Source organism: Mizuhopecten yessoensis, unplaced genomic scaffold (assembly GCF_002113885.1).
Source record: "Mizuhopecten yessoensis strain PY_sf001 unplaced genomic scaffold, ASM211388v2 scaffold4481, whole genome shotgun sequence".
NCBI classification, from domain to species: Eukaryota; Metazoa; Mollusca; class Bivalvia; order Pectinida; family Pectinidae; genus Mizuhopecten; species Mizuhopecten yessoensis.
Window position 1 is genome coordinate 79,325 of NW_018405568.1, and position 12,896 is coordinate 92,220.

The following is a 12,896-nucleotide window of genomic DNA, read 5'->3' on the forward strand; positions in this document are numbered from 1 at the left end:
TTGTCACTGGGTTGATCCTCTGTCCTTTTGTATCGACGTTAGATTGTCAGTGGGTTGATTCTCTGTCCTTTTGTATCGACGTTAGATTGTTACTGGGTTGATCCTCTGTCCTTTTGTATCGACGTTAGATTGTCAGTTGGTTGATCCTCTGTCCTATTGTATCGACGTTAGATTGTCAGTGGGTTGATCCTCTGTCCTTTTGTATCGACGTTATATTGTCAGTGGGTTGATCTTCTGTCCTTTTTTATCGACGTTAGATTGTCAGTGGGTTGATAACGTGGTACTTTCTCTATTTTATTCCAACCTTTACTCTGATATCTACTTACTCTACAGCCAAACAGTAGACAGAGAAAAGGTTTAGGGATGATTGTCTTCAATACCGATGGTAGCCACTACAAGACTGCTGTTTTTACTACCACCGGGCCGAACCAGGCAGATGTACTGGCGGGAATCCAGTACCTCCTCAAGTGGCTACCAAGTAAGCATACCGATATGTTGTAAAACTCTCTCCCACTGGCTGCTAAAGACAAATACTGTTTACGTAATGTTAGATTCCACTACAATGTTTGCCATGTAAGCATGCCCTTACGTTCACTTGTTGCAAGACTTCCCCCAAAGGACTTCCTCGTCGTTCACTTGTAAGATTTGCCGAAGCTAATACAGCAAGGATGTTTCTTGAGCCGTAGCCATTCCATAGTCAAATTCACTTGGTATCCTCTAACTACCATTGTCGTTCAGTTCCTACCTTAATATGGTCCCTTTCTGTTTACATGATAATTAGTATTCCATTGCCAAAACTAAGTTACATGGTTTACTGACAGCAACCCCTGTTGTTGTACACGAGTTAGTAATGCTGGCATTTGTTAATGACCTCCACTATTTTTTCCACAGGTATTCCGGCGGGCAAGGTGATCCTGTTAGCAGTTCAGCACACATTGGTATCAGACACCCAGGTAGACGACCTGGCATCTGTATATGACGCCATTGAAACGGCAGCAGGAATTTCCAGTGGTCAAGGTCAGATCAGAAAAGTAGGCATGTACGACGCCTTCGCCATGGCCTTTATTAAAGGTAAATATAATGATGTGACAGCCAACGAACAAGAATCTCATTAAACTACAGATACAGGTGAGAAAATGTCGCGGGACTGTTCCCTTTACCATGTCCATGAATTTCTATAATGTGTATTTGCGAGATTTAATCATGGTTTTGCCGTGTTGCTAGGTGACCCAAGTTCAACAGTAGAGACGCTGACCCCTGTGGAATACCACTACCAGAAAGCTGAGGCTAGTCTGAAAGTCAACGATCTTATCATGGTGGCGGAGAGTTGTACCAATACCGGAAGTCGCATATCACACGCCATCGACTTCCGGGTAGTAAAGGAAACATCAGCATTCCATGTTCTAGAGGTTGTTGATGACGTCACATCTTGGAAGGAAGGTTTGTATGCTTATTTGTTGTTTCTACATCAGGGCATGAGTATTTTTACCGTTTCTATCAAACGCAGGATGTAATTAAGGCGATAGTTCTCGATCACTAGCGTTTTCTGTATTGTAACGTCATCATCCGCAGGTCATAGATGGCAGTACTTGATTGAGACACGGAGCTTGGAGTTTTGTCCATGTCTTATCGTTAAGTATCAGGATTATTTCACTGGTATTGGTTACATGTGTATTTTCATTTATAAGTTAATAACATAAACTATTGAATATTCTCTGTGTATCATTTCAGGTGACACAATCTTGCTGACGTCGACGGATTTTAGTTTAGACAAATCTGAGATAGCAACAGTTGTAAGCTGTGGGGATTGTGCGGCTACACAAGTAAAAGTTGCCCGTAAGGAAATATTTTTGTAATATAAAAATCATTACCAAGTATTACCTTATTTCTGATGTGATCAATAAACATACCATGGCATGCATTTATAATTATACGACAGTAATGGACGGGCGATCTTGGTACCCAACACTTATTTTGTCTTTTTATTTTAGTACTACCTAGGTACATGCATTATGGTGATATTGATTTCAATGTGGACATGAGAGGAGAGGTGGCGCTGCTATCCCGAAATATACTCATAGAAGGCGCTATGGACAGTTTCTGCCCTAAGGAGAATGAGAACTGCGATACATACAAATACGATACGTTTGGTGGCCACGTGAAGGTAAGATGTGTTCATATATCGCAGACAAAACCCGAAACTCGATGTATGTACATACGCATTGTACCTATTGTTGGAGGTACAAACTCTTTAAACATACACCAAAATAAAGGCACTATCCATGTCTGTTAACCTACTCAGAGGCTATATACAACCACACCTGAGCACAAATATTCACAGTAGTGTAGGTTCAACCCATCCCTCAACCTACCTCGGAATGGCAGTTGTTACGATCAATGAGGTTCTCTGCACCCTGGGATATGTCTTGACATTATGACAAAATCGAAGGCTCTTTACGTGCCTCCATGTGAAAAATACAAGTAGACTAGTCTGTAATCTGTTATCTTCAAAAGACAGACATCAGTCTAGCGATAAGTCGTGTTTTTTTTCTACTGGAAACTAATCAAAATTAAAATAACTAATAGGGTTGCCTTCGATTTTGTCGTAACTTAAGTGAGCGAAACTCACGGAATATTGATACCCCTCAACATACACTCAAGTATAATCAACAAACACTAACTCAACACCCAAACATATAGCCAATGTTTTGAAAACAATTTTATTATTTCAGGTAATCAAAGGTTTCAAGGATGTACATATCGAGGGAGTAGAACTTTACCATATGGGCAAGCAGACAGACTTAGGTAGGTCTTATAACCCAGAGGCCTAGGTTAACGTTATATGAGCAGCCATTCCTTGGCAAATCCTGACACCCACAGGTTAAGAATAACCTTACACGATCATTCATTCCTAAGCAAGATATGCTTTGGTATGTTTAACACAAGCAAATATCTCTAGGTAAGTCTGAATAAGTCGGCAAACCTGGGTAAGTATAAGGCAAGTTAGTCTTGGTAGAGAAACGGAAGTAAATCATTGATTCTGGGTTGCGCATGCGCAAGCGGCAGGACGTCTTTCTCGGGAGCTCCGGCTTCTTACTGAAATATTGCATGGTTTGAGCGTTAAAAACACCTTTTTTGTACAAAATTATAACTTGTACTTATTATTTATCATCTCTACCTTTATCATCAAATTTGTGAAGTATTCATATCCTCTGAATCTTTGAATTCTGAATAATATTTAATTCAGTAGGCCAACTTCAAATTCCCACCATTCTGTCAGTTGGTGTGCACTTCCGGTGTAAACAATCGAGTCCATTTTTCATCCCATCATATATCATCAACTAACAATTGCCCATTTGTGCGTTTCATTCTGTGCTCTGGAGTCGTACTAGAGACGAAGATATAATCTCCATTTGTAAGTAACAATTTTTGTCGTCCTGTATTGTGTTCACCGGTCTCACCCCTCTCTTTCACATCGGTAAGTGAACACCAATAAGTAAACATGGCGATTCTGAGAAACCTATTTTTCATGATCATCGTTATATGTACTCAATTTGGACCAAAACCACTTCATGTTACGAAATTCAAATCAAACTCAGTGTTAGTATCTGCTATGGACAAAGAAAACCATATTGTATCAAGCTCGCACGTGCAGACTGCCATAGCCCACATCCCTCCCCTGGTGATACTACCTACCAATGCCTCTGATTTGTGTGTGTTAATATCTAACTGGATCATCCATATATGTCAGTCGAATTTAACAACCAATGTTGATGTGTTCCCCATAGCAATACAACATATGTTGATCTCGTTCGTTAAGAAACAGTTCTTTATCAAACACCAAGATATCAAGCCCAAAAAAGGTGTTATTATATAGGCTGGTCTTCGTCATTTTAAGAGCTAATGACATTCAATCCAACCCAGGACCTAGCAACGATAGCACTAAATATCTTTGTGGTACCTGTGATAAGACCGTTACCTGGGAACATAAGGGTATTGTCTGTGAAACATGTGACCAGTGGTTTCATGTAGACTGTCAAAGTCATACGAGGAATTGAACGATTGTATGGTTAGCTGGCACTGTATTATCTGTGATAACCCAAATTATTCCACTCTCTAATTTGATCTGCACAGTATCTGTACTCCAAATCCTTTTGAAAGTTTATTTCTAGATTCTGTCAAGAGTTTTGATAGCCAGATGAGTCCAAAGACCTCTTTTAGTGTATTTAATCCAGGGCACTCATCTACTCCAGTCAGGAAAACAGAATTTTCTAAAAAATCTTCTCGTAAGCCACTACGTATTTTGAATGTAAACTTCCAATCAACTCGAGCAAAGCAACATCTTATTCATCATGTTATTGACAGTGTCAAGCCCGATATCATCCTTGGAACTGAAACATGGTTAAAACCAAATAGTAAAGACATTGAAGTTTTTCTGGATGGGTTCAACATATACAGAAAGGACAGAGTTTGTGAAAAAACAGGTGGTGGGGTGCTTATAGTAATAAAGAAAGATTTTGTTTCTTCTGAAGTACAAGACCTTTTACCACCAGATGAGTGTGAAATTGTATGGGCTATAATAGAAATGATAGGTTGTAAAACCCTGTATTTATGTTCATTTTATAACCCTAAAACAGCAGACAGTTCAAATTTGATGAGCTTTGACACATCTGTTAGGAAGGCAAGTCCTATTCGCAATGCAAGTCTACTCATTGGAGGAGATTTCAATCTCCCAGGTTGGGATTGGGAACATAGAATTCTAAAACCCAATACTCTCCACCCAAATATTCATTATAATTTTGGCACCTCCCTTGACGATACAGGACTAACATAACTGGTAGAAAAGCCCACACGAAACAATAACATCTTGGACCGTATCATCACCAACCATCCGAGCTTAGTCCCCCGTATTGAAGTTATGCCTGGCATTTCAGATCATGACAATGTGTTTGTCGAATTCCTACCTTCTACTTTAAAGCAAAAACAAAAACCAAGGCAAATTCCATTATACGAAAAAAGCTAACTGGGAATCTATGAAGAATGAGTTAGATTTTTTTTTATCGTAAGCCTCAATTTTCTAACAAGGAGCATATTTCTGATACTAATACCATCTGGTGTGACTGGTGACTGGTGAGTCATTTTTGAACTCTTTGGTGAATATACATATACCACACAAAATAACAAAACCAAAAGAAAGCCAACCCTGGATATCTCATGAAATTAAACATTTGATTAGTAAACGCAACAGATTATTTTTAAAAATCAAGAAAGTCTGGTGATAAAGATCTTACAAAGAAATATAAAGAACTGAAACATTCCATCCAAAAATATATTCGGCAGGAGTATTGGAAATATACAGAAATCATAGTTACTCCAGATGAGACTTCGGTCAATGGAACTTTCACATGCATGAAAAAAAATTAGACCTACATAAAACACAAGAAAACAGACTTCACAGGTATCCCCCATTTCAGATTCCTATTCAAAAGCAAACCTACTCAATAAGCAATTCGAATCAGTTTTCTCTACATCCAAAAACATATCTCCTGACATCTTTTCTAAAGAAAATTATATGAATCCCAGATCAGANTATTGGAAAACCGCCCATATTGCTCCAATATTAAAAAAAAGCCAAAAATATGATCCTGTAAATTACAGACCTATCTCACAATATTCTGTATCCTCGCCAACATGGTTTTCGAAAATTCAGATCCTATGAAACACAACTTTTAGGATTTGCTGATGATATTACCAAAACTCTTGACAACTCAAAACAATCGGATATATTGGTTATGGATTTCTCCAAAGCATTTGATAAGGTCAGCCACTCTCTTCTTACCAACAAACTCTGTCATTTTGGTATAGATGATAAAACTACTTCCTGGATCTCAAACTTTTTAAATAATAGAACCCAATCAGTACTTAATGAAGGCGTCAAATCTGAGTATGTACCAGTTTTATCCGGCGTCCCCCAGGGATCTGTACTGGGGCCTAGTCTGTTCCTATTTTATATTAATGACATGCCAATTGGCTTGAACTCCACGGTAAGACTGTTTGCGGATGTCTGACAATTACGTCAGAGAAAGATGCAAGGACTCTACAGTCTGACCTGGACAAACTAGCCCTTTGGGAGAAAACAATGGTTAATGGCTTTCCACCCATATAAGTGTTATGCTCTCACAATTTCTAAGAAAAAAATCGCCTGACATTTTGAATTATTGTCTTCATGGCCAAATATTAAAACATGTTAATTCTGTGAAATACCTAGGTGTAAACCTCAGATCAGATTTGAAATGGGACTCTCATGTAGATCAGATTTGCAACAAGGCAAATTCTACTCCAGGATTTCTCAGAAGAAACCTAAAAATTAGCTCAACAACATTTAAAGAACAGGCTTACAAATCCTTGGTAAGACCCTCATTAGAATATGCTTGCTCTGTTTGGAATCCATACACAAAAAATAATATCAACAAAATAGAAATGGTCCAGAGGAGAGGAGTCCGTTATGTGTCAAATCGCTTTCGGAATACCTCTAGTGTAACAGATATGATTGGTACTTTTGGCTGGCAGCCGGTCAGATCGTAGGAAAGATGTTCCATAAAATACATCAGGACACGGTGGCCATATCCACGACTGACAGAATGCACCGAGCCAGAAGAGTTCCTAGAAATTCCCACCAGGTCCAATACCAACAGCAATACTCGAAAACACTAACTAGACAACAATCATTTTTTCCTCGTACCATACTAGACTGGAACAAATTACCATCGGACTTCGTTAATGCACCCACTTTCAACTCTTTCAAAACATCTCTTTCCAGGCACAACTATAAAATTGAAGATGCAGAGTAATTAGTTACTTCAACAGACTTTACATAATAATTTACCACTTCCGTTCTTTTCCCCCTTTTCCGAACAAGCTTTGTCGGTGGGGGCTGCCCAATCACTGGCTTGCTCGGACCTCTATCTCGGACTCTCCTCAAACTAAATTTTCCTTCTCTTAACTTTAACTAAGTGATTAATTATTAATTATTATGTAATATATATAGTCTGTCATTTGTGCTGCATAAACCCAACTTCGTGACAAAATCTTCAATTAGTTGAAGGTGGTCACTATATGGTAGAACTAGAAATCACAGACACACTGGCACTCCCAGGTAAACATTGAGCAAGTAGATTCCCCGATCGGACGTGTAAAGATGTTGGGACACCTGCCGACCACTTGGTTTTTCTCTAGGTACTCTGGTTTCCTCCCAAATTAAGACCCCCGCGCGCTAACACCCGTGCCAACAAGAGTGATTAATTTAATTTGAAATAACTTATTTCATAATTATTGTAAAATAAATTCAGTTTATATAAGTAGACATGCCTAGGTAAGCCCTAAACAAGCAGACAGACCTTAGTAAGCATTCGACAAGATCACAGGCTTAATTAAGTACTTGTTTGGGTCGGTTTGGATAATTTGTCAGGCCAAAATATGACCTCGATTAATAGACAAACATAATTAAGATATTAATTGACATCTGATACTTGAAAAACCTAATTTAGATTTAAGGTTAATGTTTTGAGGGTGCGATAAATTGGCAGATTCTACTTTCTCTATTTTATAAGAATCCCTGTACTTTGCAGGTCACTACCCCCTCCATTTCCACATGTGCTATGACGTGGATGGCGCAGAGTACCCAAACCCACCTTACCTGCGTGAAAACTCCATCCATTCTTCCTTCGCCAGATGTGTCACTGTGCACGGTACACACGGACTTACGGTAGGTATATTGATGTCACTATGACAAATCTGTGGATATATATATAATACATTAACTAATTGTACAAGTAAGAATATCTATATGAGCTTGGCTTTCAAAGGGGCATTTTTATTCAAATTATTTCAAACTGACAGTTTGTGTATCTCAAGTTTTTAGGGTTTTATCGGTTTTTCTTCCAATGAGACAGCAAAAGTTATAAATATGCGTGGATGTGCTTACATCGGTTCGTATAATCGCGCTTGGTTGATGCCTTTCTTTTCCATTTCCCCCCGGATATTATCTGGTATATATGCACATTACGTCTTCTTCCATTTGACAGGGAAAGTTTCGTTTAAAGATATCAGCGTTTTCCCCTTTCTTTCACAGACAATTTCACATTCCGATACGCGACAATTCATCACTAAATGTTTTATACATGGCATGTACAACCGGTCATTACTTAGTGATAACGCTAACAACCGGTCATTATTTAGTGATAACGCTAGCAACCGGTCATTACCTAGTAATAACGCTAACAACCAGTCATTACCTAGTAATAACGCTAACAACCAGTCATTACCTAGTAATAACGCTAACAACCGGTCATGACCTAGGGATAACGCTAACAACCGGGGATGGCTGGGTGATAACGTTAACAACCGGTCGTTACCTAGTGATAACGCCAACAACCGGTCATTACCTAATGATAACGCCAACAACCGGTCATTACCTAATGATAACGCCAACAACCGGTCATTACCTAGCGATAACGCTAACAACCGGTCTTTACTTAGTGAAAACGCTAACAAGCGCTCATTACCTAGTGATAACGCCAACAACGGGTCATTACCTAGTGATAACGCCAACAACCGGTCATTACCTAGTAATAACGCTAACAACCGGTCTTTACTTAGTGAAAACGCTAACAAGCGCTCATTACTTAGTGATAACGATAACAACCGGTCATTACCTAATGATAACGCCAACAACCGGTCATTACCTAGTGTTAACGCTAACAACCGGTCATTATCTAGTGATAACGCTAACAACCGGGGATGGCTGGGTGATAACGTTAACAACCGGTCGTTACCTAGTGATAACGCTAACAACCGGTCATTACTTAGTGATAACGCTAACAACCGGTCATTACTTAGTGATAACGTTAACAACCGGTCATTACCTAGTGATAACGCTAACAACCGGTCATTACCTAGTGATAACGCTAACAACCGGTCATTACTTAGTGATTACACTAACAACCGGTCATTACCTAGTAATAACGCTAACAACCGGTCATTACCTAGTGATTACGCTAACCTTTTCACATGTGGGGTATAAAGCCAGTAAATTATTTGGTCTACATATTGGCACGTTATATTACTGAGAACAAAATTGGTCACCGTGCATTTTTTATATACCAAACCGCAACAAGAGGAAGGACATACTGTCAAGGATTGTGGCTGGAGATGTAACATGTTGTGACATTATAAGTATTTACTATTTCGATTGGTTTGTAGGTAATGGACAATGTGGGCTACGAGTCTCTTGGTCATTGTTACTTCCTTGAGGACGGGGGTGAAAGGAGAACAGTTCTTGACGGAAACCTTGGAGCCAGTACCAGAAAGGCCACCCTCATATCCTCAGACAGGTGAGCGCGGTATTTAGAGGTCATATGGCAGCACTAAGACATGCATGTTTTTGATTTGACAGAATCGTCAATATCTGAAAGTATGATATTTTTCCATCATGAATTATCGTAATCTATATAGTAAGTAGCTTCCGTGCTGTAGATAATATCAATGTATAGGTTCTCTCAGGAAGGCGTGATCGGTATAGGTGTTGTTATAGAAAGCGCTGCTCAGTCTTACTTGTCGTCAATGTAGGTAGAGGCGTGGTCTATATATAATATATAACTGTCGTCATTTTAAACAGCCGTGGTGTAATTGATGGCCGTCATATTCCTATATATTCTATCGATATAAGAAGGCGTGGTTTATAGATGAAAGCAATAAATGTTGGTGTGGTCTATTAGGTGTCGTCATTTTAAAAACATTCTACAATATGTAAATGAAGTCCATGTAAACAGGCACAGTCTTTATATGTAAGTATTGTCAGAGTAAGAAGCCGTTGTCTATGATGTAGGCCTTGGTAATAATATAGGTGTATCATGCACACAGTTACCTTAACACCTTCTGTATTATTTTGCAGCCGCCCGACGACGTTTTGGATCACCAACCCAAACACGATCCTTCGGAACAACGTCGCCGCTGGAAGTGAGGTGACGTCACATAAGTTGTTGAGTTTACAGACGCCGTGGTTTAGGGACCGCTTACGGAGTACATGGATTCTTCTCCGTCTTATTGTTGCTTTCCCCTTTTGTCATTCTACTCTAGTTCCATTTTTAGTCTGCGTGCTTTGTAACCTGTATGATGGGTGCTACAATAATGGTAACCTCATTATTTTAATATCGGGATCCGTAACATTTCTTGACAGAGTATTAAAATACAACCATCCCTTGCTCTTTGAGTTTACAGATTTTAGTTGATTTGCTTATTTAATAAATTGTGTTTCCCGTTTAACAGTAAATATAGTGAGTACTTACCTTTGTAGGATATCGGGTACTGGTTTATCTACCCTGACACGCCCACGGGACCTTCTGCCGACAAAGGTTTCATGCAGTACCAAGAGGCACGCTATACCGCCATCACAGAATGCAGTAATAACGGCGCCCACTCCAATAAATTTGTAAGTCTCAAGATCTGAAGTTATGAAATAAAAATACATTCAAAAAACAATAATGTTATGTAGTGTTACAAATATATATATATATATATATAGTCTTCACTACAGTGAAAGGAATTGTTTTAATTCTTCTCGGGAAAATCTATTTGTCCGTTTGCTTTCTGCAATGGACGTTATCTTAACTTCATAATGCTAGGATTGTACCATACGTCTGTCAATCTCTAACTTAGCCCCTAGCTAACCTAATATTGATTACCGGACAGTTTTCTTAAGATGATAAATATAGTTAGTAAAAAACATGTGTTAGATAAAAATAACATATTTACGCAATCGATATATAAATAAACAAGGTAATCTTGCTAGTTAAATACATGTGCTATTTAAAAGTTACATATATATTGATGCAATCGACATATATAAGGTTATATCACAGTTATCTTAGTTAAGAGTATCACAGAATGCATAAAGTTTCATGCAAAGGTATTTCATCAATTATATGGCATATAGCAAAAAATAAAAATTGACATAGTTATACGCTAATATGGCATAATCTAAAATATTGATATAATTTAGATAAGAAGTCTAGTTAGAAAGTAACAAGTTTTGGTTACATGGAGAAACAAACTAAAATCTAAGACATTGCTATACAGTATTTAGTAAGTTTTCGTTTGAAAGTGGTAAAATTGTCTATTTTCTTTAGGTCACTGGGTAAACCTTCCAGTCGTTAATACTGTCAATAAGAAAGTGTCTGGAATAAAAAACAGTTCTATGTTTTGGCACTTTAAAATTATTTTCAATAGCAAATGTTGTATTCCTACAGTGACCATCTCGCACTAGAGACACATTATTTGATAAATATTCAGTTACTACCTGGCGATGACATTTATATAGCATGCACAACCTTCTATATTTATAAAATTTGTCAATCGGCATCCATCTAAGGAGTTCAAACATTTGCCTAGAAGGTGTGTCAAATGGTACATCTAAAATTAGTCTAGCTGCTTGCTTCTGAGTCTTTAGCAGCTTGCCCATTACATTTGCGGTACACCCTGACCATGCCGTACTGCAATACATAAAATTTGCGGAACACCCTGACCATGCCGTACTGCAATACATTAAATTTGCGGTACACCCTGACCATTCCGTACTGCAATATATTGAATTTGCGGTACACCCTGACCATGCCGTACTGCAATACATAAAAATTGCGGTACACCCTGACCATGCCGTACTGCCATACATAAAATTTGCGGAACACCCTGACCATGCCGTACTGCAATACATTAAATTTGCAGTACACCCTGGCCATGCCGTACTGCAATACATTAACTTTGCGGTACACCCTGATCATGCCGTACTGCAATACGTTAAATTTGCAGTATACTCTGACCATGCCGTACTGCAATACATTAAATTTGCGGTACACCCTGACCATGCCGTACTGCAATATATTAAATTTGCGGTACACTCTGACCATGGCGTACTGCAATACATAAAATTTGCGGTACACCCTGACCATGCCGTGCTGCAATACATAAAATTTGCGCTACACCCTGACCATGCCGTACTGCAATACATTAAATTTGCGGTACTCCCTGACCATGCCGTACTGCAATATATTAAATTTGCGGTACACTCTGACCATGCCGTACTGCAATACATAAAATTTGCGGAACACCCTGACCATGCCGTACTGCAATACATAAAAATTGCGGTACACCCTGACCATGCCGTACTGTCATACATAAAATTTGCGGAACACCCTGACCATGCCGTACTGCAACACATTGAATTTCCAGTACACCCTGACCATGCCGTACTGCAATACATTAAAATTTGCGGAACACCCTGACCATGCCGTACTGCAATACATAAAATTTGCGGTACACCCTGACCATGCCGTGCTGCAATACATTAAATTTGCAGTACACTCTGACCATGCCGTACTGCAAAACATTAAATTTGCGGTACACCCTGACCATGCCGTACTGCAATACATTAAGTTTGCGGTACACCCTGACCATGCCGTATTGCAATACATAAAATTTGCGGTACACCCTGACCATGCCGCACTGTAATACATTAACTTTGCGGTACATACTGACCATGCCGAACTGCAATACATTAAATTTGCAGCACACCCTGACCATGCCGTGCTGCACTACATTAAATTTTCGGTACACCCTGGCCATGCCGTACTGCAATACATAAAATTTGCCGTACACCCTGACCATGCCGTACTGCAAAACATTAAATTTGCGGTACACCCTGACCATGGCGTACTGCAATATATAAAATTTGCGGTACACCCTGACCATGCCGTACTGTAATACATTAACTTTGCGGTACATACTGACCATGCCGTACTGCAATACATTAAATTTGCAGTACACCCTGACCATGCCGTGCT

General features: G+C 39.1%; 1 protein-coding gene across 1 annotated transcript in view; it reads left to right on the top strand.

The window, feature by feature from the left end:
* LOC110449085 (transmembrane protein 2-like) overlaps nucleotides 1-12,896 on the top strand; it is a 34,311-nt gene that overhangs the window by 8,601 nt on the left and 12,814 nt on the right. The window contains exons 4-13 of the mRNA XM_021495697.1: nucleotides 334-478; nucleotides 892-1,071; nucleotides 1,225-1,440; nucleotides 1,732-1,836; nucleotides 1,992-2,164; nucleotides 2,733-2,805; nucleotides 7,629-7,765; nucleotides 9,262-9,392; nucleotides 9,953-10,022; nucleotides 10,355-10,489. Of these exons, the coding sequence (XP_021351372.1) occupies nucleotides 334-478; nucleotides 892-1,071; nucleotides 1,225-1,440; nucleotides 1,732-1,836; nucleotides 1,992-2,164; nucleotides 2,733-2,805; nucleotides 7,629-7,765; nucleotides 9,262-9,392; nucleotides 9,953-10,022; nucleotides 10,355-10,489 (1,365 nt within the window). The remainder of the gene's footprint in view (nucleotides 1-333; nucleotides 479-891; nucleotides 1,072-1,224; nucleotides 1,441-1,731; nucleotides 1,837-1,991; nucleotides 2,165-2,732; nucleotides 2,806-7,628; nucleotides 7,766-9,261; nucleotides 9,393-9,952; nucleotides 10,023-10,354; nucleotides 10,490-12,896) is intronic.